At 41.8% G+C, this 26354-nt stretch overlaps 1 protein-coding gene across 5 annotated transcripts in view; it reads right to left on the minus strand.

Annotated features, from left to right (window-relative positions):
- The window catches only part of eogt (EGF domain-specific O-linked N-acetylglucosamine (GlcNAc) transferase), an 86829-nt gene that overhangs the window by 31173 nt on the left and 29302 nt on the right, over positions 1-26354 (minus strand). For all 5 annotated transcript variants that reach the window (XM_041191456.1, XM_041191452.1, XM_041191454.1 and 2 more), the window contains 2 exons: positions 17849-17955; positions 17337-17440 (listed from right to left, as the gene is read on the minus strand). In XM_041191456.1, the coding sequence (XP_041047390.1) occupies positions 17337-17440; positions 17849-17955 (211 nt within the window). The remainder of the gene's footprint in view (positions 1-17336; positions 17441-17848; positions 17956-26354) is intronic.

Raw genomic sequence — 26354 nt, forward strand, 5'->3', positions numbered from 1 at the left:
GCTTTTCTCCTAATTTTTAAATCAAGTGGCTTTAGTGAAATAAACTTTGCTCAACCTTCCTCGGTGTCAGATGGTCTGTGGGACAGCGATAAGTTGTGATTGCTAATGTTCTTGACCTTTCATTTGCACTGAGATTCTGAATCATTTCCAAGTGCCATTTATCTCATGATATGCCGAGCTGCCACCTTCACTGGGATTGCTAGCCCAACCCTTATTTAGCTAGGTCATCACCATAACATTATGATTGGAGTTTCCTCTTCAACCATCCATTGCTGCTGGTCTTTGAAGTTTGCTTCATATTTTTGCTTTTGAATCTTTGGATGTTCACAAGTTATTTCAGACCCTTCCAATACTCTGCGTCATACCGAAAAACACCAGTTTGGACACTTGAAAATTTAGATTGATTTTCAAACAGCATGTGGCTACAGATTTTGGGAAACTATTTAAGAGATCAAAGTGTTTAGTAGTTAAATTACTTGTGTTGCTTTTCATATAGGTACTTCTTTTGCGAGACACGACACAAAATGCTGTCAGCATTCTAAACAAAACAATCATTTGTACTTTCTGCCAATGTAACCTTTTATTCCTTTGTTCATGGGTTGTGGATATCTCTGACTAGGGCAGCATTTATTGCTCATCCCTAATGCCCTTGAGAAGGTGGTGGTGTGTTGTCTTCTTAAATGGCAGCAGTCCACAGTGTTTTTAAGGAGTTCCTGGATTTTGACCCCAGCCACAGGGAAGGAATGGCGATAGAGTTCCAGATCAGGGTGATATGTGACTTGGAGGGGAATTTGCAGGTGATGTTGTTCCCATACATCTGTTGCCCTTGTCCTTTTGTGTGGTAGGGGTCATGGGGTTGGAAGGTGCTGTCAAAGGAGCCTTGCTGAGTTGCTGCATTGAATCTTATAGAGTACACACTGCTGCCACTGTGCATCGGTGGTAGAGGGAGTGCATGTTTAAGGTGGTGAATGGGGTGCCAATCAAGTGGGCTGCTTTGTTCTGGATGGTGTGAGCTTTTTGAATGTTGTTGGAGCTGCATTCATCCAGGCAAGTGGTGAGGATGACACAAAGAGTCTACAGAGGGATATAGACAAGTTAAGTGAGTGAGCAAAAACTTGGCAGATAGAATATAAAGTGGGAAAGTGTGAGGTTATGCACTTATGGCAGGGAGAATAGAGGAGTTGAATATTATTTAAATGGAGAAAGACTGCAGAAAACTGCAGCACAGAGAGATTTGGGGGCCTTCATGCATGAATCACAAACAGCTAACATACAAGTTCAGCAGGTAATAGGGAAGGCAAATAGAATGTTGGCCTTTATTTCAAAGGGAATGGAATATAAAAATAGGGAAGTCTTGCTAAAACTATACAAGGCACTAGTTAGACCACACCTAGAATACTGTGAACAGTTTTGGTCCCCTTATCTAAGGAAAGATATACTGGCATTGGAGGCAGTCCAGAGAAGGTTCACTAGGCTGATCCTGGGTATGGAGGGAGTTTCTTATGAGGAGAGGTTGAGTAGGTTGGGCCTGTACTCATTGGAGTTTAGAAGAATGAGAGGCAACCTTATTGAAACATGTAAGATTCTTAGGGGGCTTGACAGGGTAGATACTGAGAGGTTGTTTCCCCTTGTGGGAGAGTCTGGGACCAGAGGGCATAATCTCAGAGTAAGGGGTCGCCCAGTTAAGGCAGAGATGAAGAGGAATTTCTTCTCTCAGAGAGTAGTGAATCTGTGGAATTCTTTACCGCAGAGGGCTGTAGAGGTTGGGTTGTTAAGTATTTTCAAGGCTGAGATAGACAGATTTTTAATCAGTCAGGGAATCAAGAGTTATGGGGAAAAGGCAGGAAAGTGGAATTGAGGATTATCAGGTCAGCCATGATCTCATTGAATGGTGGAGCAGACTCAATGGGCTGAATGGCCTACTTCTGCTCCTACATCATATGGTCACATGGACACACACCTGATTTGTACCTTGCAGATGTTGGACAGGCTTTGGGGAGTCAGAAGGTGAGTTACTCTTCACAAAGTTCCCACCCTCTGACCTGCTCTTGTAGCCACAGTATTTATATAGCTGCTCCAGTTCCGTTTCTGGTCAATGGTAACCCCCAGGATGTTGATAATGGGGTTTCAGTGATGGTAATGCTGTTGAATGTCAAGGGGAGATTGTTGGATCTCTCTTGTTGGAGATCATCATTGCCTGGCACTTGTGTGGAGCAAACGTTTCTTGCCACTTATCAGCCCAAGCCTGAATATTGCCCAGGTCTTGCTGCATATGGACATAGACTGATTCGGTATCCAAGGAGTGGTGAATGGTTCTGAACATTGTTTGCAGATGATTGCACATCCCCAGTTCTGACCTTATGATGGAAGGAAGGCCATTGGTGAAACTGCAGAAGATGGTTGGGCCTAGGACACTACCCTGACGAACTCCTGCGATGTCCCAGGACTGAGATGCTTCACTTCCAACAACCACAATCTTCTTCCTTTTTGCTAGGTGTGACTCCAACCAGTGGAGTTTTCCCCGATTCTCATTGACTCCGATTTTGCTAGGGCTGCTTGATGTCACACTCAGTCAAATGCTGCCTCGATGTCAAGGGCAGTTACTCTCACCTCACCTCAGAAGTTCAGCTCTTTTGTCCACGTTTGAACCAAGGTAGTAATGAGGTCAGGAGCTGAGTAGCCCTGGCAGAACCCAAACTGAGCATCAGTAAGTGCCAAATGATAGCACTGTCGACCACACTTTCCATCTCTTTGCTGATGATCAAGAGTAGACTGATGCGGCGGTATTTGGCTGGGTTGGATTTGTCCTGCTTTTTGTGCACAGGGCTTACCTGGGCAATTTTCCACATTGTTGGGTAGATGCCAGTGTTGTACCTGCACTGGAACAGCTTGGCTAGGAACGCAGCTAGTTCTAGAGCACAAGTCTCCTGTACTATTGCTGGAATGTTGTCAGGGCCCATTGCCTTTGCAGTATCCAGTGCCTTCAGCTGTTTCTTGATATCATGTGGAGTGAATCGAATTGGCTGAAGATTGGCATCTGTGATACTGGGGACCTCAGGAGGCCGAGATGGATCCTCCACTTGGCACTTCTGGCTGAAGATTGTTGCTTCAACCTTCTCTTCTGCACTGATGTGCTGGGCTCCCCCATCATTGAGAATGGGGATATTTGTGGAGCCTCCTCTTCCAGTTAGTTGTTTAATTGTCCACTACCATTCACAACTGGATGTGGCAGGACTGCAGAGCTTAGATCTGATCTGTGGAATCGCTTAGCTTTGTCTAGCGCACATGACTTCCACTATTTGGCATGTATGTTGTGTAACTGCTAGAAAGTTTGACTTGCAAGTAAGATCACAATAAAGCCATCTGTAGTGTAGTGGCATAATTAATTATATTTTGCTCATATGGACAGTATTTTAGGCAATACATTGCTATAAAACAGAAATTGTGTGTATAAAATCTGGAACCTGGTAGAGCTGTAAATATTAAGCTGTTACTGAGATCACTTTCTGTGTGACTTTACTTGTTAATTTGGTTTTTAATACTAAAAGTGAAAATTGAAGCAGGCTTTGCTACTGCATTTCTGTGCAGATCATTTTACTATCTGTAACATCTAGAACCAGTGCAGTCATACACTCAGAAGGTGTATGGATTATTACATTTCCCTCGCCACATAATTTCCAAAACACAAAAGTTTTCATTTCTGGGTACGCAGCTTAAGAAGAATTATTTTAGAAGCGAGACTGCTTTAGTTTTTATTCATATGCACAGCAGTTCATTTCTATTATCCAGCATCATGCACTGGGAATGGGTGGGGCCGCTATTTAAAAATGCTGGCTACCTAAGAGCTTTGTGTTTTCAAGTTCAACCATTCAGAAAGCTCCTGGGTGATCTCGTGGTTATGCGGGTTGAGTTCCTGTGAGGGGTGCAGGTGTAGAATGCGCAAATCTAGTGTGTGGCGCAGAGGGAACATTGGCCAGGATATTTCAGATGGCGGGGTATCCCGTCCCGCCAACGGAGAATCAGCGGGGAGCACATCTCTGCTGACACTGCCTGCCCTGCAGCTATTTCATGCTTGGATGTGCGTTTATTGGCTGCAGGTTGGGCTTCCGCTCTCACTCTGAGGAAGTCCTGTCTTTAAGAGCTGCCGGCCAATCTGATTGTCCAGCAGCACTCTAGTCCCTGCAGGGCCAGAAGTTGCAGTGATCAGAAGTGGAAGTTCATGAAGTCACGGAGCCTAAGCCTCAGGAGTGCCCAGAAAGGTGTTTTCAGGGTCTCAGGGCGGGAAGGTGAGGAAGGCCTGTGGAGATGGAGAGTGGGGCATTGGGGAGTTGGGGGAAGGCCTCGAGGGGGAGGGAGGTCCACCAGCAACCGGACCTTAATTTGGTGGGGGGGGGGAGCCGAAGTTTGAAGGGGACTTCTGATGGAGATCGAACCCCCCACACCTTCCTGCCCGAGGCCTAAACCCAATCATTTTTGGGTTTCCCCCACATCCAAGAAATCCTCCCACCAGCCTAAAGATTGAGGCTAGGCGGGAAACAGCCCTTTAGTGGTCAACAATTGGCCACTTAAGGGCTTCAACTGGGGCACGGTTGAGTGGCCCATCCAAGGCCTTGCCTGCCCCAGTGTAAAATCATTGAGTGGTCTGGATGAGCGGGAACCAAGCAGGAAACCCATTTGTGCTTTTTCACATTCACCCCTCCCCTGCCTGAAAACACACCGGCTGGTGGGGGCGGGAGCGGGACATGAAATTCAGGCCATGGTATTGCAGAAGCAGAGCAGTGGAAGGCTGAGAACAGAGCAAGAGCTGAGGACCGGCCATAAATAACAACTACCTGTTAGTTTGACAGTTTTTAGCGATTGTGTGAGCGTGTGACCATTGTACTATATTTATTTTCAAAAGTTAAGTGTGGGTGGGGCGGGAGATGAAGGTTCACCTAGGGCAGCAAATACTCTTACACCAGCCCAGCGGAGAGGTAGGATGAGGTAAGGCTGAAGGGATTGATAAATGATGAGGATTTTTAATTTAATGGCTTGGGGATGGGGAAACCAATGGAAGTTGGGAAGAATGACACTGACAGAGAAGCAGAACACATTGATTGAAAGGATGCAGCAGGAGATTTGGACAAATTAAAACATATGTAGAGTATAACATGAAAAGTCAGCAGAGAGCTCTGGAGGGTCAAGGCTGGCAGTAACAGATACTTGGACGAGAATTTGGCATAAAGGAGGTAAAAAAATTAGCATCCACCATAAACTTAAGAATACACAGTTCATTTTGCATTGGATCCCTTGCAGCCAGCAGAGATTTTTTTCAACTGATCAACTAAGCTAGATTCATACACATGGAGCACATCCTGTATTTCACAGAACAGAAAGATGTTATTCTATGTTCTTAACAGAATTTTTCTGGTAGCATTGCATCGCATAGTTTCTCTACCACACTCAACAAAGCAACCCAACACCCAGAATTTCAACAGGCCTTTAGAGCCCCTGACAAGTATCTAGGCAGAGTACTAATGCTAGACTACTTAGGTTAATGCAAGGTTTATCTTACTAGTTTATTCCTTGTTTTGTTACATTTTTAAAATTATACCCAAAGGCATTATGGGCCCCCACCAGTGTGTTTGAACGCAGCGGGTTCGTAAAATGCAGTGCATGGCCTTCCCACATGCTATTGACCTGTCTCCAATTTTACAGTGAGCGGGGAAAGTGTCAGGCAGCCTCCCCCCTTGAGCACATTAATAGCCACTTAAATGTCTCATTCCACCTCCACTGCTATTGTACCTACAGCAGGGAGAAGCCCAAGCCAAGTGGGTAGCCCAGCAGCTTTTACTGCACAGACTGGTATCCGGCAAGTTGGGGAGAACCTCCTTTGGGGTCCCCCTGTGCCTATCGGAGCCACAACCCCCAACCACTCCCCCCACCTCCTACAAGTCACACCCCCTCCTTCCCAACCCCAACCTTTAATCCACCTCTCTTGGCCTCTCAAACCCAAACGCACCCCCCATCCCCCTTGCTGGCGTCTGCCAACCAGGTACCACCGATGCACCTGGCTTACTCCTAAGTCTGGCTCCATAACCTCCTCTTCTTCGGGGACTGCCTGTAGTCCCAGCAGTGGCCACTGCTTGAACCTGGCGCTACTAGGGCGAGACAGAGCTGCCAGCCATCTGATTGGCCAGCAATTCTCTAGGCCAGGACATCCTCTCCAGATCGAGGCAGAAATCTCGACCTTAGACAATTAATGCTGTCTCCAGCATAAAATGGCTGCAGAGCAGCCTGCTTTTTGGTGGGTGGGCTCCCTACTAACCTTTCAGTCGGAGTGGATGGGGCATACAGTACCCCATAAAATCCAGCCCCATGTCTTCAACTGACATATTATTCCCTGGATCACCAAGTCCCACAACTACTATTGGTCAAGTTATGCAAACTTTTTATAATTGTGGGTATTTTCCACTGATAGCAGATCAGAACCTTGATATTTTTAAACTACACACAATTGTAAAAGTTTAAAACTGATGGGTACGTTCAGTTCGTCCTCTGTCAAATGATTTTGAATATATATTTCACATGCTATACTGTACTGAAGTGGTTCATTTCTGATATGCGAAAACTTAAGTTTAAGTCTAGCACAAATTAATTCAAGAGTAATTGGTAATAAGTAATAAAGTCTACAACTTTTAATCTCTGGCATCTGCACACCATCACTTCTCCAGCCCAAGGTCCTGACTCCCACTCCCTGCAGCCCAAAATACCATTAAACTCACACTTTCTGCAATTCGGTACCAATCATTTCCGAATGCCCAATGTACCATGCAATCATAGCAGATTTGTCCCTGTGCTATTCTCTATAGTTTATAACAGCCAATTGGTTTATACATTTTCTACCTTGTAACATTTTGCACAGCAGATTGAAGATGGAGCTACAGAGAAATAGCTCAAGTATGTTCAGCAACTCTGTTAACACAAGCAGCAACAAATCAAAATTAAATGCCAGGATCAGGAATGGGGATGGGGAGTGGGGACGGGGATTGGTGTTGGGTGGTGGGGGGGGGGTGGTGCTGTGGGTGTGGGAGTGGTTGTAATTAGATGTCTCCATCCACTGCATAAAATGATAGAAAAGTGAAGTTTTAAGTTAATAGAATTGACAAGTTTCAAAGTCAGACATCAAAGTCAATATACTGTTTTTTTTTTTATTCCTTTAAGTTAGCAGTGCTAATATGGCCAGCATTCATTGCCCATCCCTAATTACCTTTGTGAAGGTGGTGGTGAGCTGCCTTCTTGAAGCACTGCAGTCCATGCAGCATAGGTGCACCCACAGTGCCACTGGTAAGGAAGCTCCTGGATTTTGACCCAGCAACAGTGAAAGAACAGCAATATTGTTCCAAGTCCAGGTAGCAGTTTGGGTTCTTCCAGGGCCACTCAGCTCCTGACCTCATTACAGCCTTGGTCCAAGCATGAACAAAAGAGCCACACTCAAGAGGTGAGGTGAGACTGACTGCCTTTGACATCAAGGCAGTATTTGACTGAGTGTGGCATCAAGGAGTCCTAGCAAAACTGGAGTCAATGGGAATCATAGGAAAACTCTCTACTGGTTGGAGTCATACCTAGCGCAAAGGAAGATGGATGTGGTTGTTGGAGACCAATCATCTCAGTCCCAGGATATCGCTGCAGGAGTTCCTCAGGAACTCCTGTCCTAGGCCCAATCATCTTCAGTTGCTTCATCAAAACCTACCCTCCATCATAAGGTTAAAAGTGGAATGTTTGCTGATGGTTGCACCATGTTCAGCACTATTCGCGCCTCCGCAGATACTGATGTAGTCCATGTCAATAGCAGCAAGACCTGGACAACATTCAGGCTTGGATTGACAAGTGTCAAATAGCATTTACGCCACACAAGTGCCAGCCAATGACCATCTCCAAGAGAGAATCTAACTATCACCCTTTGATATTCAACAGCATTACCATTGCTGAATCCCCCAGTATCAACATCCTGAGGGTTACCATTGACCATAAACTTAACTGGAATAGCCACATAAATATAATGGATATAAAAGCTGGAACGAGACTAGGAACTCTGCGGCAAGTAACTCACCTCCGACTCCCCAAAGTCAGTCCACCATCTAGAAGGCACAAGTTAGAAGTGTAATGGAATACTCTCTACTGGCCTGGCTGAGTACTCAAGAAGCTGAATGCTATCCAGGACAAAGCCGCGCATTTTATCAACACCCTATCCATCTTAAACATTCACTCCCTCCTCCACCACCAAGGCACAGTGGCAGCAGTATGTATTGTATACAAGATGTACTGCAGCAACACACCAAGTGTCCTTTAACAGCCTCTTCCCAATACGTGACCTCTACCACCTAAAAAGACAAGGGCAGGTGCATGAGAACACCATTGCCAACAAGTTCCCCTCCAGGCCACACGCCATCCTGATTTGGAACAATATCGTCATTCCTTCACTGTCACTGGGTCAAAATCCTGGAACTCCCTTCCTAACAACAATGTGGGTGTACCTACGCCAAGTGGAATCCAGCAGTTCAAGAAGGTAGCAGACCACTACCTTCCCAAGGGCAGTTAGAGACAAGCAACAAATGCTAACCTTGCCAGAGACGTTCACATCCTATGAAAGAATAAAAAAAAGAAAAAAGTCAGGACAGTGTGTGGGCTTGGAGAGGAACTTGCAGGTGATGTTGTTCCCATGCATCTGCTGCCCTTACCCTACTAGGTGGTAATGGTCACAGGTTTGAAAGATTCTGTCAAATGAGCCTTGGTGAGTTGCTGCAGTGCATCTTGTAGATGGTACACACTGCTGAATCTGTGCAACAGTGGTGGAGGAAATTAACATTTAAGGTGGCAGATGGGCTGCTAATCAAGTGGGTTGCTTTGCCTTGGATGGTGTTGAGCTTCTTGAGGGTTGACAGAACTACGCTCATCCAGGCAAGTGAGGAGTATCCCACCATACTCTTGCCTTGTGCCTTGTGGATGGTGGAAAGGCTTTGGGTAGTCAGGAGGTCAGTTATTTACCACAGAATTCTTTGCCTCTGACCTGCCCTTGTAGCCACAGTATTTATATGGCTGGCCCAGTTAAGTTTCTGGTCAATGGTAATTCCCAGGGTGTTGATGGTAGGGGATTCAGTGATGCCAATGCTGTTGAATGTCAATCAGAGATGGCTATATTTTCTCTTGTTGGAGATAGTAATGCAAATTCTATTTGTCAATTATTAGCCCAAGCGGGCACAGACTACTTCAGTATCATGAATCATCAGAGAATAGCCCCATTTCTGACCTTATGATGGAAGAAAAGGTCATTGATGAAGCAGCTGAATTGGCTGGGCCTACCCTGAGGAACTCTTGCAGTGATGTCCTGGGGCTGAGATGATTTACCCCATCAACCACATGCTAGTGATGACTCCAACCAGTGGAGGGTTTTCTAGTGATTCCCAGTGGCTTCAATTTTGCTAGGGCACCTTGATATCACACTCGATCAAATGTTGGCTTTATGTCAAGGACAGTCACTCTCACCTCACCTCTGGAATTCAGCTCTATTGTCCATGTTTGGACCAAGGCTGTAATGAGGTCAGGAGCTGAGTGTCTTTGGTGGAACCCACACTGAGTGGCAGTGAGCAGGTTCTTGCTGAATAAATGCTACTTGATGCACTGTCAACGATGCCTTCCATCACTTTGTTAACGAGTAGACTGATGGGGCGGTAGTTGGCTGGATTGCATATGTCCCGCTTTCTGTGAACAGGGCATACCCGGGCAATTTTCCATGCTGTTGGTGTTTTGGCTGTAATGGAACAGCTTGATTAGAGGCACGGTTAGCTCTGGAGCATAACTCTTCAGTACTATAGCTGGGAAGTAGTCAAGGTCCATAGCCTTCAGCTGTTTCTTGATATCACGTGGAATGAATCAAACTGATTGAGGACTGGCATCTGTCATGGTGGAGTCCTCAGGAAGGGGTGCATGTGTGTGCGCAATTATGAAGCTCAATCCACTGAATTCATCACTTCCTACCTGTTCTCAAGTTTCAAACTTTCACATGTCTGCTAAAATAATGTAACCGATCTGAAATAAAATGTAAGAAGGGCAATGATTGTCATAAAATTGGTCAAAGTCTAAAGTTGATGACAATCCTACAACCACAATATTTGTGATCTTGAGTGGCAACACCACTCTAGTCTGCTCCCAACTACTGCTCCAATTTGCCTTTCTACCTCTCTTACACATTGTCTATCTCTGCTGTGCTTATCCTGAAAAAATCTATCATCACTAACATAACCCATACAGTCATCATCCAAACAATCTTAGTTGCATGTGGGAAAAAGAAAGAAACACTTCACATGGCAAACTGTAGATAGCAAGAGTTTACGGTCAATTGTTTTTCAAATCATAATATTGAAATATTAAAGAAATCTATTTTTCCTACCTTCTGTCAGTGGAATTCATAATGCTAACAGCAAAATACACATATAACAATCGCTTTGGACAGAAACAAATCATCATGTTAAATTGTACTGTAGTGCAATATGATTTTAAAATCATTATTTTGCTGAGTGGACACCTAATAGTTACTGCATACTTCTCATTGCAGACTGTTCACATATACCTTTTAGTGTTTCATACAAAATAATTCAAAAAGTACAGTAAAACAAAACACCATAATTCTTTCTTGTAATCAAAGTTACAAGTCAATTGCATAAAACATTTGTTGGGCTTAGCTTCAACATCTTGTTACTGACAACTCATTCTGATAATAAATATGTTGTCCATGATATAAGCCTATGAGACTCATGCCTGTACCTTCAAAATATGGTGCAATTCCCTTTTCAGTAAAGTATCCTTTATTTATCCTTCTCTCTGCGAACAGAAGAAGATCGTTCCCCCTCAAGCCTGTTCCTGTATTTTGTTACATCATGACTAAGAAGTACTTGAAATTCATCTACTTGGCTCTTCTCCACATTGCTTGCCGATAACAAATCTGTTAATCTGAATGTTGAACATTTCAATTAATTCAGCATCCATAGCCTTTTAAGGGGAGAGAGTTCCAGATTTTCACTAAAATTTTGTGAAAAGAAGTGCTTCTTGATTTCACTTCTAAACGGCCTAATTCTAATTTTAATATTGTGCCCCCTTATCCTGGATTGCCCAACAAATTCCCAGTTATGCTCCTAATATTATATAATACCCTGCAGTAATTCTGTAATATAACCTTTCACATTTCAGAACACAAAAAAATGTAGATGCTGCACATGGTCGAACGGTATAAATGCCATCTTAGAATCAATCCAAACAACAAGAAACTGCTATTTCCCGCTATTAAAAACAGAAGACCCTGGAAATACAAAGCAGATCAGGCCGCATCTATTGAGAGAGAAATAGAGTTAACTTTTCAGGTTGATGAACTTTTCTGATGAAAGGTCATCAGTCTGGAATATTGGCCTGAATCTTCTGCGAAGCAGCAATCATCGTAGGCTTGCCGCTCCATTCGACCTTTTCCATGCCCCGATATTGTACCGCATTTCTTGCCGGGTCTTGGCGCGGGGGGGTACACAAGAACTACCCCCTTTTTACTGCACTAGCTGCCATATGGTAAATTTAAATGGCCAGTGTGAATGTTAGTGAATGGGTGAATTGATAAATGGATAGATTGGGTAGGTGGGTGAGGTAAAAAGGTAAGTGGGTAGTGTGGGTGAGGTAAGTGCATACAGCAGAAGGTGGATGAGGTGGTCGGTGGAAAGAGTGGCAGGTGGGTGAGATGACAGGTGGGTAAGATGGCAGCTAAGTAGGGTGGCAGGTGAGTTGGGTGACAGGTGGGTGACATGGTACGTGGGAGGTGGCAATTGGGTAGGGTGGCAGGTGGGAAGGGTGGAAGGTGGCAAGAGGGTGTCTTGAGTCGACAGGTGAGGTTGGTTGACTCTGGAGGGAGTTGTGGGGGGGTGGCTCAGAAAGAGTGATTGTTGGGGGTAGGGGGGGGTCAGTTCTGGAGCTACCTTGGAGTTTGACTAGGATTTTTCTGTCTAACATTTCCTGGGTACATATTCAGGCAAGTAAATCGGAACTATCCAAAGGCTCTGATTCTAACTCAGACTCGGAGACTTTTGCAGGGGGTCTTAGGAAGCAGGAGAATTGCCTGTTGGAAGTTCAAACTTCCTAGGCAATTCCCACGGAGGTCAGCATGTCAGGACTTCCGCGGGCTCCCAATGTGCATCTTGCGCTATACGTTGGGTCTCTGATATGGGGACTGGAAGATCTGGGCCATGAACTCACTCTCCACAGTTGCTGCATGTCCTGCTGATTATTTCCAGCATTTTCTGCTTTTATTTCAGATTTCCAGCGTCTCAAGTATTTGTATTTTGTATTCCTATTTCCTATTACCAGTGAATGCCTGGTTTTGGTTTAGTTAATCAACCTATGTTTCACCTGCTATTTGATCACAAAGACAGCTACCAGAATAACTCAATGTGCTTCTTATCCCAATGCAGGCCAGTTTTGATTGCATGCTTCTGACTGGGAGCCTCACCCATCAGGAGCAACTATCAGGAAATCAAACACACTCCACTCATGATTTTTCATCCATTACAATGCTCATCAATCAATGTACAAAAGATTGGAAGGAACACGCCTGCCATTTCCTTCTATTAACTTCTAGCGAGAATGGCTCTTCACTGGCCCAATGCATTCGGACCTACGGTGCCTACATAATGATATCCATAGCAAAACAATTGCTTCTGGCAAATAACTTCATCCTCTCCAAACTGGACTTTTGAGCATAGGTTAGCAAGTACTGTGACAAATAGTGTTTATATTGGTCACATTAGAATATGTTGTTAAATCCAATTTTTATAAGACAAATTTTTAGAAAACGTAGTAACTTGAGCAGCATAGCAAATTATGACCATCACCCCTACTGCGCAAGATAGCTACTATCAAGCAGCAAATTTATTTTTAATTGCTTTGGGTGGCAATCTTAAGGGTTACTAGAGTTCAGAGACAGTAATAAATAATTCACATTCAGATTCAGATTACCAGTAATAAATGTGTCATAAATAAACTGCAGAGATGTAGGGCTCTTATCATGAATGCAATTAAGTTTACAGTGTGTAAAATAATTGAACATTAACTTCTTGCTCCACATTCCAAATAATTTAAATTAGACTGTATAATCAGATTATGTTCAATCAATTTTGCCTTTTGTCCCTTCATATATAAATTTTTCAAATTAGGACGTTGACAACCTAAAACTGAACTGATATTAAAAAAAAACATAACGACTGACATAATAGCTGCTTTAGGTCTTCATTTTGAATGATAATAGAACAAGTTTATGGCAGAGTTCAAAAATAATGGTTTTGGTCTTCTTAATCTCCAGTTGAAGAACATTTTGATTCCCCCTACACTTCAGGTCAGACAGAATATCTGAATGGACAAAAAAGTCAAGATGTCAAGGAAAGTGAGGGAGGGGCTGAGTTTAGCATCATCAGCATATATATGAAAACTGACCCTTTGCCTATAGGTGATATGGGGCAAAATGTAGATAAGAAAAATGAGTTAATTAAAGGCCCTTTAGTATTGCTAGGGGTTGGAGAGAAGCATTTTGTGGACTGGCTACATTGAAACAGATAGTGCTCTTGCCTGGGCTGAAACCTGTCATAGAGCTGAATAACAAAGGACGGGTGAAGGACAAGAGTGATATGATCAACAGGTGGGTTTTAAGGGTCACACTGGAGTATAAGAAGATGGAGGAGTAAAGAATTTTAGGGGGGAGGAATTCCAGAGCACAGGGCCCAGATAGCTAAAGACTAATGATAGAGGGAAAGGAATGGGAATGCACAATTTTGGAGGAACACACAGAGCTCTCAGCAGGTCATAGAGCAGGACGGCATTACATATTAGAAAGAGAGAGAGGGTAAGGCCATGATGCAAACAAGAGGATGATCATTTTAATTTGAGATGTTGGAGGACTACAAGCTAATGTAAATCAGTGGGCATAGGGATGACAGGTAAGATGGGTAGATTAGGGGAATCTGAGTATTGGATGAGCTGTAATTTATGGAGGGTCGAGCTTGGCACAGCCAGCAGCACATTAGAAATGGCCGATTTGGAATTGATAAAGACATGTTAAATGTTTCAGCAGCCAATGTGCTGATGCAGGCACTATCACTGGGGTGAAGTAGGCAGTCTTTGTGATGGAGAGATTAGAGGTCAGGAGATCAGCTCAGAGTTAAGTAGAATTCCAAATTCTGGCCAGTCTGATTCAACCTGAAACAAGGGCCAGGCAAGGAAATTGAATTGATAGCATGACTGTGGAATTTGTGGCAGGAGTCGAAGACGATGGCCTTCCCAATGTTTAACTGGAGGAAGTCACAGCGCACCCAAGAGTGGAAGTCAGATAAGCAGTATGACAACAGAAAGACAATGGAGTCATCATGAGATGTGGTGGGCAGATAGACCTGGGTGTCATCAGCATACACATCTTCAGGATAATGGCATCAAAGGGTGGCATGTGAATGGGATCAAGGTTAGATCCTTAGGGATGCTAGAAGTAGCAATGTCAAGACGGGTAAAGAAGCCACTACTGAAGATGTTCTGGTTGCATACGCAAGAGTGGAACCAATTGAGTGCAGTCCCACTGAGTTGGACAATTGAGAGACATTGAAAGAGGACAGTGCAGTTGACCTCATCAAAGTGTTAGGGGGAAATTAAAAATGCTAAAAGAGAATACAGTAAGAATTTACTGAAAAACCTTTAAAATCTCCAGGCAGACATGGCTGCTACATTGCACAGCCTTGAAGGTCAGACTGGAGACAAAAGTATGACATAAATTAGATTAAGTGTACTCCCCTCTCACATAGGGAAGGGGCAGATGATTTTAGCCTAGATTTGGAAAGACACACAATGGACAAAGAGGGGGCTTTGATGAAACACAAGCAGTCTTGAGTTGTGGGAACCAAGGTCTTTGCGTACGTGTTTTAATTTTGATTGGATAATATAATTATGTATGAATTCTTTAGAATAATTGGTTAGCAAAATCACCTGCTAATGTACTCAATAGGATAGAGTTAGCATGGGACCAGTGTGTTGGTTACCGATTGGATGTATTCAAATGTACTCAAATGTATTATGATGAGAAAAAGTACAAAAGTAATGAAATGTAATCAATCTGGGAGCTGGGTCCTCATTCTTAGGAATGATTGTGGCTCCCTTGCATATGCTTGAATAAAGCCAGTTAAAAGGAAGCCTGAGTCTCTGTGGTCATTGTGGGATCGGAGAGCGTAACTTCTCCTCTTCAACTGGCCTCTGTGGTCATTGCGGGATCGCAGAGTGTACCATCTTCAAAAAGTTGCAGAAAAGTTAAGCAACACAGGCAGCAATAGTGCACCAGGACGACAATCAGAGAGTATATAATTTTTAACTTTGGTTAGGGTTGTTCTTGTGCTGTTGCAGGGTGGAAACCTGATTTTAGAGAGCTGTAGGAAAGATGGGCCACAGATTTACTGAAGGGATTCAAACAAGGAAATTTGAGAGAGATGGACGAAAAGCTAGGAGGTAACAGTAGTAAACTTATTCCCCAACTCTACTCTCTCTGTCAACTCCTCTTCAGCAAAGGCACCGGCAGATTATTATACAAACACACTTGCTTCAATCTATATTACACAAGAATATTTTGCGAAGAAGAAAATTGGTCCATCAAGCATGTTCTTGCAAACCTCTCAACAGGTTCCTTACCATCCTTCTGGAACTAATAGCCCTGCTATCTCCTCGAATTCATCTAGTTCTTTCAGAAAATCTACCTTGCAAGTCTGTTCCATCACCCTTACTAGTAATTTGTTTCACAATTCTATCACTGTCCCACTATGAATTGCTGTTTAAATTTCCTATTTTCCTTTAATAACCTTGACCTAGAACTATGTCTCTAATTTTTAAATTTTGTGGCTGAGAGAACTCTTCAGGATTCAGAGTCTCCATATCCATAAAATCTTAAGGACCTCTGATAAGTGACCATTCCCAGGTTAGATTACCTTTCCCTATTCTGCAGTCCTCAAAAGTTCAGGAATATTCTACCTCACAGACCTCCTCTGGATTTTCTCCAATAATTCTACATCTTTCTTATTATAAGTTCAAAACAGAAAACAGCACTTCAGAGGTTCAGGTGTGGTATTTCTATAGTCAAATACATCACCCAACACCTTTTGCTCTTTTGCATATGTTACATTATATAATGACACCCAGTTCCAAGAACCACTTTTCAAGTTGTTTTGTCAAACAAGTTGCACTTATATAGTGCTTTTATTGAAGAAAATATCCAACACTTTCCAGAAACATAAAGGACAAGAATGGGCACTGGGCAAAGCAAGTAGACATTAGAAGGGCTGACTAAAGAAGTGGGGAGTGGGAGGTGGAGATATGCAATGGTCTCAGGAGGGAATCCCAGAGCTTGAGGCCTAGGCGGTTGAAGGTCACCACTAATGGAGAAAAGTTAGGGACACACAAGATGCCAGAGTTGAAAGGAAAATGCTCTATGAGTGCTGCAGGATTGGAAGGTGTACAGATGTAGGGAGGGACGAAGCCACACCAAAGGGATTTAAACATGAGGATAAGTATTCTAAATTGGAGTTTTCTTTTTCCTGTCATTTATGTTTCACTGCATCAAATACAGGCAAAAGGAAAATGCAGATATATACTGCTCTGTAACTGGCCACAAAGAGAAGCGCAACAGTAATTCAGGAATCCCTCACCATCTGCCATTCTTCTATGTTCCCCACCAGTATCCCTTGCGGGATCTAGAATTTACCAGGTAGGGAACTTTGGCTACTAATCCGTCCACTGCAAAACAGAGTTATCACAATTCCTCTTGATTTTATCACATCTTCAACATTGTGGAGGATCTTCTTTTTGAAATTTTGAAACAAATTATTATAATGTAAAGTAGTGGCAATCAGTTGCAGGAAACACCCTCCTGCCTGTTGGCACAGATTGTGAAGCCAAATTTAACAAAATTTAGAATCTTTTGAAAGAATATTGAGCCAGAAGAGATGTATACTGCACCAAAAGTAACTCTTGACTTTGTAATCCAAACAGATATGATTCCATCTAAAATAAACACGGGAAAATACAAAATCCAGGTAGGCTAAGAACTGTAGACCAATAAAGAAATGCAAACCAAACTGGGATGTCACATATATTGTGCAGAAATAAAAACTCTCTTGAAGGTATAATAATCCTTATTAAGTTACCATTAGATTCGCTGATTTACCCACAGTAAATAGATGATGACAAATAAAGGTCCCATTATTGGAGCTCTACAATCTGTAGCATATCAGTAATACACTCACCGTGTCCCACATTACTATGTTCACATCAGTATCAAAAGAGTTGTTGATATGTTGGGAAATATAGAGATTAACGAAGTCACAGAAATGGTGGTACATATTGACACCTGAAAGTAAATAATATTTCATTAATGAATGAGGCAAGATGTATTTTGCTAAATGCAGCTGGTTAATGTTCAGTTGGGGTCACTTACTATGATATCATCAAACCGTTGGCTTCTTGGTAGAGCACATCCATTAATTACCAACGACTTATTTCTTTCTAGAAGCAAATTCAGTGTTTGTCAAAACCCTAACTTGACATTATTTCTGAACTTTTAAAAATAAAATGTAAGTTTTATAAACACTGAACTGAGCTGCAAGGCTGTGATTTAGGACTCAAAGGTCTGTTAATGATTATGAATAAGGATTTTGATAGTTCATACATGTTGAAGAAGGTGTAAAAAGCACTATACAAAATCTTTCAAGGCCAGTAGAATTGTGCATTCTTGTGACACATTTAATGGAAGAATTACCTGCATCTAGCTTCATGAAGTAGGTTGGCTTTTCAATAATGAGGTCACAATTTCCATCTTCTATCAATTGAAAGTTCAGCTGAGAATATGATTGTAGTTCTGCAAACCTGTACAAAGAATAGATTATAAATTGTACAAGAATACTGAATCAGTGCTGCCTAAGGATACCAACTGTTTTATAACTTAATCATGATTCAATTTGGTTCAGTTTAAAATGTCAAAGAGTTTCCCAATGTCATAGACACCACCTTTCAAATTAACTGAATATGTTGAAATGTGCCATGCCATAAATGGATGATTTAATTTCTCAGCGTTGACAAATTCTATTCTAACGTTATAATGAAGGCGATTATATCACATTATAACGAAGGTAATTGAGTGGAAATACAAAACTTGTTTGTAAAAACGAAATTAATTAAGGAAAATGAGAATCACACTTTGCCATTCACATCACTTGTCTACATTTTTAAATATTATAGACTGTAGCACTGAAGTTCAAACTGCTGTGTATTCTTGCTGTTAGGATTGAAACTTTTATGAGGAAAAGTTTAACTGTAGAACTTATTTTTCCATTCCTACTCCTCTATTAATGCTTTTCCACTGTTAGCTACTGGGAGTTGCAAGAAATCAGCCAAGAAAAACTTTTTTTCTCTCTACATTGCCTTCTGATAGTGCAATCAAAACTAGAATCCTCCTGGGTGGGAAAGCATTCAATAAATCCATCAATCTCTGATTCTAGAGTAGTGCACTGAGATACATATAAACTGTACTAAAGGTTTAAAAGTTAAGGAAAATATCTCATAATATCAGTCAACATGGATGTATTAACAAGTCAGAAGATTTTTTACAAATCATTGAACCATACAGCACAGTAGACCATTTAGTCCATCTTGTTGTGCTAGCTCAAAACAAAAACAGAATTACCTGGAAAAACTCAGCAGGTCTGGCAGCATTGTTCCAGTGAAGCCCAACGCAAACTGGAGGAACAACACCTCATCTTCCGACTAGGGACTTTACAGCCTTCCGGACTGAATATTGAATTCAACAACTTTAGGTCGTGAACTCCCTCCCCCATCCCCACCCCCTTTCTGTTTCCCCCTTCCTTTTTTTTTCCAATAAATTATAAAGATTTTCCTTTTCCCACCTATTTCCATTATTTAAAAAAAAAATTTAAAAAAAAACCCCACTAGAGCTATACCTTGAGTGCCCTACCATCCATTCTTAATTAGCACATTCGTTTAGATAATATCACCAACTTTAACACCTATGTGTTCTATTGTACTATTGTTGTTGACATCTTTTGATGATCTGCTTCTATCACTGCTTGTTTGTCCCTACAACCACACCCCCCCCCACCTCTCTCTCTCTCTCTCTCTATCTCTCCGCCCCCCACACACACACCTTAAACCAGCTTATATTTCAACTCTTTCTTGGACTCGATCTCAAGTTCTGTCGAAGGGTCATGAAGACTCGAAACATCAACTCTTTTCTTCTCCGCCGATGCTGCCAGACCTGCTGAGTTTTTCCAGGTAATTCTGTTTTTGTTTTGGATTTCCAGCATCCGCAGTTTTTTTGCTTTTATTATTGTTGTGCTAGCTCTCTGACATTCCCTGCTCTTTCCCCAAACTCCAGGCTCTTTTTAACTATTCGATTATATTTCCAATTGCCTTTTGAAAGTTACTACTGAAGCCGCTTCTACCACCTATTCAGGCACTGCATTCGAGATCATAACAACTTGCTGTACAAAAATCTCATCTCCGCCCGTTTAGGTCAGTAAAGGAATAAGCACACATTCTGATGAGAATTCATAAAATGAATTACTTTCTGCAAACACCAAGTCAATGCATCATTGTTGAACACAGTGCTTTCAATTAATTTACTTTAATCATGATTCCAAACATGATGCTAATTCTATTATACTTATAAAATAATAAAAAGTAACTTATATAAAAGCAAAAAACTGCAGATGCTGGAAATCCAAAACAAAAATAAAAATACCTGGAAAAACTCAGCAGGTCTGACAGCAACTGCGGAGAGGAACACAGTTAACGTTCCGATTCCGTATGACTCATCAACAGAACTAAGGAAGAAAGTAACTTATAGTTGTTTTGGAGCACAGGATTTGAACATTGCTGAAAAAAAAAGAGACTTTTTTGGTCGAAGCTTTTCACCCTGCACTTATCAGGGCAATTCGCAAGAAGTACCAATGTCAGGGGAAACAACATATTTATAGTGTATGAGAAGAAAGTGCCGATTGGTTGGCAAGTGGACTCTGATCAGTAGAAGCGTTGCCACGGAGAATGCATCAGTTGATGGTGACTGACAGTTAACTGCCCAGCACTGTTTGAAATTCAAACCAGGTAGCTTGACTCTGATTGGCCAAGACCTTACCCTGGGGAATGAACCACCGAATGACATCACTTATTTTGTTTAACTGAAACAGGTGTAATGTGTGCACATGTCCTTTCTGGCTTCAAAGAACAGGCCTTGTGTAGTAATGTATGTAGCTTACAGTACACACAAATGCACCACACTGCGAGTTCGGCTGATGATCTTAAATTGGTTGTCAGTATAATTCTTAGCACACTGAGGATTATTTAGCAAATGTTGTCCAATTGCAGAATCACATCAAATGTAGGTACGGTCTGAAGCTTGCCCGTTGCGAGCAGTAGAAGGAGCATGCTATTTGATGTGATCCGCGAGTCTTTGAGACATACGGCTTACATACTAGCATCACACTGGCACTGAAATTCATACACCACATTACTCATTTGTGTGATAGGCAGATGTCTTTTTGATTTGACGGCAGCATCATGTTAGTGGTGAGTACCACTCGTGTTGCTACTGCATAGTTGCAGCGTGAAATAGCTAACTTCACCTGTTGCTCAAATTTTTGAGATACCTTGCCCTGCCAGGGTAATCTGAGATAGACTGGGCACTTTTTAGGGCTGAAAGTGATGGCCTTGGGCCTGTTCATGAGTTTGCATGATATACAGCACAAAATGATATGATCAGGGTAGCCATTATCCGGCAGGACGTCTTTGATGTGCCCTATTTTAGCATCAAGCTTGCATAGTAAGCAAGTGGCATAGGGCCTATTTACGAGGTTGCCAATAAGGCCAATTTTACAGTGTGCAGAACTGTAAGAGTCCCAACAGGTGTATTGACCAGTGAAGGTAGGCTTGCGTTAGACTGTGATAGAGAACCCCCTGGTTCGACATAAAAATGTCTCCTTTTTCAGCAAAGGGTAACTTTTTATATTTGAGAAAGAGAATAAAGATGGCAATTAAGTAATAAGTTTCGCAATGGACCTGGAGAAGAAACTCGGCTGAAGTTGGAATTGTGCCACATTCTTGAGACAGAATAAAGAGCACTTCAAGCCTTGTTTATACTATGGCTGCTGGTGGCAGATAGCTGCAGATTCAATTCCATCTGTTTGTGAATCAAATTCTCTGCAGCATATGCAGAGCTACACAGCAACATTTTAAACACCTTGAGAGCGCAGGTAGGAGAATCTATGATCCCAAAACATTTAAATCAGAATCTCTGTAATATTTTTAATTTAAATAATATTTATACTGTTGTGAATAAAACAAAAGATGTTCAGTGACGCAAAAATAGCATTGTCGCAGTAACTTTATTCTGCATTTCTCCCACACTGAGCTTTGGCTGGAAGTGCTTGATGATAATATTAGATGCTTGAAATGGAAAACAATTCCATTCCTCAGCACTGATATTTATCACCTTGATTAGCACAAATATTCAACAATATATGCACATTTTAAAGTAATAACATTTATACCTTTTACGAGGGAGGTGGTGGTGCAGTGGTAAGTGGTAGTGTCACTGGACTGGTAATCCAGAGAGCCAGTGGAATGGTCTAGGGACCCGGGTTCAAATCCTACCATGGCAGGTTATTAAAAATCTGGAATTAAAAGCCTAATGATGACTTTGAAACCACTGTTGATTGTTGTAAAGACCCATCTGGTTCACTAATCCCTTTAGGTATTCTCAGTGACAGTCTCTGCCCTTCTCAGATTTCTCAGCTCTCAGTTCTAACCATTACTGTGTATTTATCCACCTTGAAGTCGGTAAAAGTTACCAAGTTTGAGGTTTCCACTGGAGCCTAAAGCAACAGGATTCTCCTACAGTGTCAATTTAAATATACAGTACATTATAGTATTTTCTTACTATAACAATTTTATACAAATAGGTGGAATATCCAGCCTTGAAATGGTACCAACCAAAATCACAATCAGCATTCTCTATGACAGACCATGGTAACACTATGCCTTCTGAAAAAAGAGACACGCTGTCAAAACTTTTTGCCTTGCACTCCTCAGGACAGACACAAGAATACCAAATTTCAAAGGGAGCAACAATTTATACTGCATGAGAAAAGGGTGCAGATTGGTTGGCAATCAGCTCTGATTCGTCGAGACATTGCCATGGCAAATGCACCAAGGAATTATTGTTATGGCACAGCAGTTGGTAAAGGCTGAGTTGATTAAATCCCAGTGGGAAACCTGAACAACTGTCATAACCTATGTTTTCAATTGGTATGTTTGAGATGCAGCTTTGAATTCAGGAATAAGATCACCGAGCCTCAAGAGGTTTTTTATATAAAACTAAATTAAACATTTATTAATTTAACAACAAATTAAACACATACACATGTCTGCAAATTGCTACCATAATTAACTTTTAAACAAATCCCCCAAATTAATCACTCCCTGGTAAATCTTCACCAAGGCAACAGTAACCCATAGACTTTAAACAGACACTGGGCAAAGCATATTTGACCTTAAGAATTCAAAATGAGGTGCCTTGCAATCTGGTTCCCTTGCAGACACAGTTGTAGGCTTACAGGCTGGTTGGATCTTAAATGCCTCTGACTTACACACACAAACTCCTTTCTGTTTATACCTAACTCCCTCTTTGAATGTAAATTTTCCTTCATATCACCAGGCTGTTAACTTCACATCTTCTAACAATAACATTTTCATCCCACTAATTTTATTAGCAATAGAAACATATTGCTTGGCATCTCCAAGCTAGGTGCAAGATTTCACCCCTACTCTTGAATGCCTTATTCAACAAATGCAAATTTACACTTTATCTTCTATCCTCCTTGTATTTATCTAACAAACATCCCAAAACTACTATATATCAAAGCATCCAGGCTAGCTGGCTTTAATACAATTAAGACACACACAATCAAATACATAGACACAGATCCCGCTACAATTCCATTTTAAAAATAATTTCCAATAACATTATAGACATTAATATCTCTTCATGACAATTATTGTCCCATATGTTTTTGTTTATTTAAAAAATGTGCAAAGTCTGGATATGTTCCTTTTGCCTGCAGAGTACAGATCCCCTGCATATGAATATATGTAGGTTCTAGCAAGTTTAAGTGAGCTACATTGCAAGTCCGACTGATAATCTTAAATTGGTTGTTAGTGTAATTCTTAGCACACTTGGGATTGTTCAGTACGTGCCACACAATTGCAGAATCACATCTAACGTTAGACATTATGTTCTGAATTTTGCAGGGGCGAGTTAGTTAAGTATGGTCAGGACTCTGCCTATTGCAGCCGAAGGAAGCCTCCAGTCATTGGGACGTATGGCCTATGTAGCTGGCATTGCATCAGCACTGAAATTCATATACCATATTACTTCTTTGTGTAGTATAGAGTGTCTGTTTGGCTTGAAGGCAACACCCTGTTAATGAAAAATACCACTCATGTTGCCACTGCACAGAAGCAGCTTGAAACGGCTAGCTTCATGTGTTGCTCCAATTTTTGAGAAGCTTTACCCTTCTGAGGTTCTTTGAGGTAGACTGGGCACTTTTCAGATCCGAAAGTGGCGCCCTTAGGCCCATTCATGAGTATGCGTGATATAGGATTCTTGCATCTGTCCTAATGAGTGCAAGATAAAAAGCTTCAACAGCATGTCTTTCTTCATCAATACTCAAGTTCTGTACTACCAAGTGACTAATTATGCCCTCTCCTCCTCCCTGCAACCCTTTAGCATGGTTGGCTATACTAATCTCTTCTCCACGTGCCCAGCTCAGAGAGACTACTTTCACTTGGTTCCACTCATATCCACTCTTACAAAGAGTATCTCTAGTTATCACTTCTCTTCTAGCTATTGTACTGGTACTGCTGAAGCCCTGTAAAGATCTATACTTTACTCCTCTTCTGCCTCATTCACAGACATGAGATCAACTTCCACATTTATGCTAATGACATCCAACTTTACCTCTCTATCATCTCATTCAATCTCTAACCCAACCCCGGCCTCTTCCCCGTTGCCTCAGTCAAACTGCACGTTTATATTCAGTCTCCTACTTTTTTCTCCAGAGAAACATTGGAAAGACTGAAACCATCATCTTTGGCCCTCAACACAAAATCCATCCCCTTGTCAACTCCATTCCCCTCCCCTGTCCATACTTTAGGAAGATCCAGAATGCTTGCAACTTAGGCCCTGAGCAAGTCTGCCATCCCATATGCTTTCCATCACAAAGACTGCTTGTGCTTCTGTAACATCTTCAGTCTCTGCCCCTACCTCAGGTCATCTGCTGCCGAAACTTTAACCCATGCTTTGGTCACCTTCAGATTCAACCATTTCAACCCTCTCCCACCTTCCACCCTCTGTAAACATTTGCTCATCCAAAGTTCTGCCAGCCATATTCTATTCCACCCAACCGCACTGAGCTACATTGACTGCATGCCTCAAATTTAAAATTCTCATCCTTGTATTGAAATTTATGATATCAACCCTCCACTTACCTTCTGTTACGTGCTCCAGCTCAACAGCCACTTGCCTCCATCCCCGCTCTCCAAACTCTCCAGTTCTATGACTCTCACTTCTTGTGCACCCCAACCTCCTTTTTCCTCAGAATTCATGGCCATCCCTTCATTTGCCTGGGCTGCATGATCTGGAATAAACCCTTCTGCCTCTCTATTTCATTCCTTTCTCTTAAGATCCTCCTTAAAACCTATTACTTTGACCAAGCTTTTGTTAAGCCATCCCAATATCAACTTCTTTGGCCCAGCACCTATTTAGATTTAATTACAAACCTGTGAAGCATCTTGGGATTTTCTACATTAAACACATTATATAAATGCAAATTGTTATATTTTGCCTCAATTGTACAAAACATGTTACATTTGTAAGGTACCATTTCTGCCATGATGACAAGCTTTTAATCACAGCCACGATTGTTAAAGCACTGTAATATATACAATTAAAATTTTGCAACAACAAAAAGACACTCCAAATTTAGTATAATTCAAGAAATATTTCAACTGTAATTCATTATACACTATCCTGAGAAGTGAGAGGCCCGCAGTGCTTGCTGCCACTGCTTGCCAGTTTATAACTTGAGCACCCATGAGAATAGAACAAGAGAACATTATAACTGAAGTCTTCTAGCAATGATAACCATACAACAAATACAGAAAAAAACATTAATATTTCCCTAACACTAATGCATTCCCCTATTTCATATCTATTAAAATTACAAAGCATATGTTGTACTTTATTGCTGATACTTAATTACTCATATCGAAGTCACACAACATCAAATTCTTACATCATTTCAATAAATAAAAATCTTGTTTGTTTGACATTTGTACAATATGCTTTTGAGTACTGATTTTCTTCTGTTAAAACGTACAACTGATTATAAATTGAGTGAGAAAACTCAAAACAATAAAATTTTACAGCCTCTTATGCTTCCTTCCACTAGCCCACCAAGCCAACTCCTCCAAAGGCTCTCCCAAGCCCTCATATCTTTTGTTTTGTTCCTATTTCCCTTCACGCCCTCTCCGAGCTTGTCTTGTCCATGAAAACCCGCCTTCTGCTCCCCTGACCTTCTTCACACCTATTTGCTGACCAACCAACTTCCTTTCCAGGCCCCCAGGTTAGCAGATTCCTCTCCTCAGGTAGTACTCCCACCACTTCAAATCTGCCATCATCATCCCTTTCTTCAAAAAAACCACATTCAACCCCTCTGAGCTTGCAAACAACCATCCCGTCCCCAACCTCCCTTTACTTACCAAAGGCCTTGAATATGTTGCCGCCTCCCAAATTCATGCCCATCTTTTCCAGAACTCCACATCTGAAACCCTCCAATCAGGTTTCCGCCCCTGTCACAGTATTGAAACGGCCCTTATCAAAGTCACACATGGCATCCTGTGTAACTGTGACCACGGTAAACTATCTCCAGCATCAAATTCAAGACGCAATAATGGCTGGCCTCATTATCTGAGGCTGAACCAGATCGTTCACAACCTTGGTGTCATATTTAACAATAAACTTCCAAAGACTTATCCACTCCATCACTAAGACCGTCTATACTTTCACCTCTGTAATATTGCCTAACTCCAGCCTACCTCAGTTCATTTGTTGCTGAAACCACTGTGCCTGTGTTACTCTTAACTGAATTATTCCAGCAGTTTATTGGCCAGCCTCCCACTTTCCCACCCTCCAT

The sequence above is a fragment of the Carcharodon carcharias genome, chromosome 7 (assembly GCF_017639515.1).
Source record: "Carcharodon carcharias isolate sCarCar2 chromosome 7, sCarCar2.pri, whole genome shotgun sequence".
NCBI classification, from domain to species: domain Eukaryota; kingdom Metazoa; phylum Chordata; class Chondrichthyes; order Lamniformes; family Lamnidae; genus Carcharodon; species Carcharodon carcharias.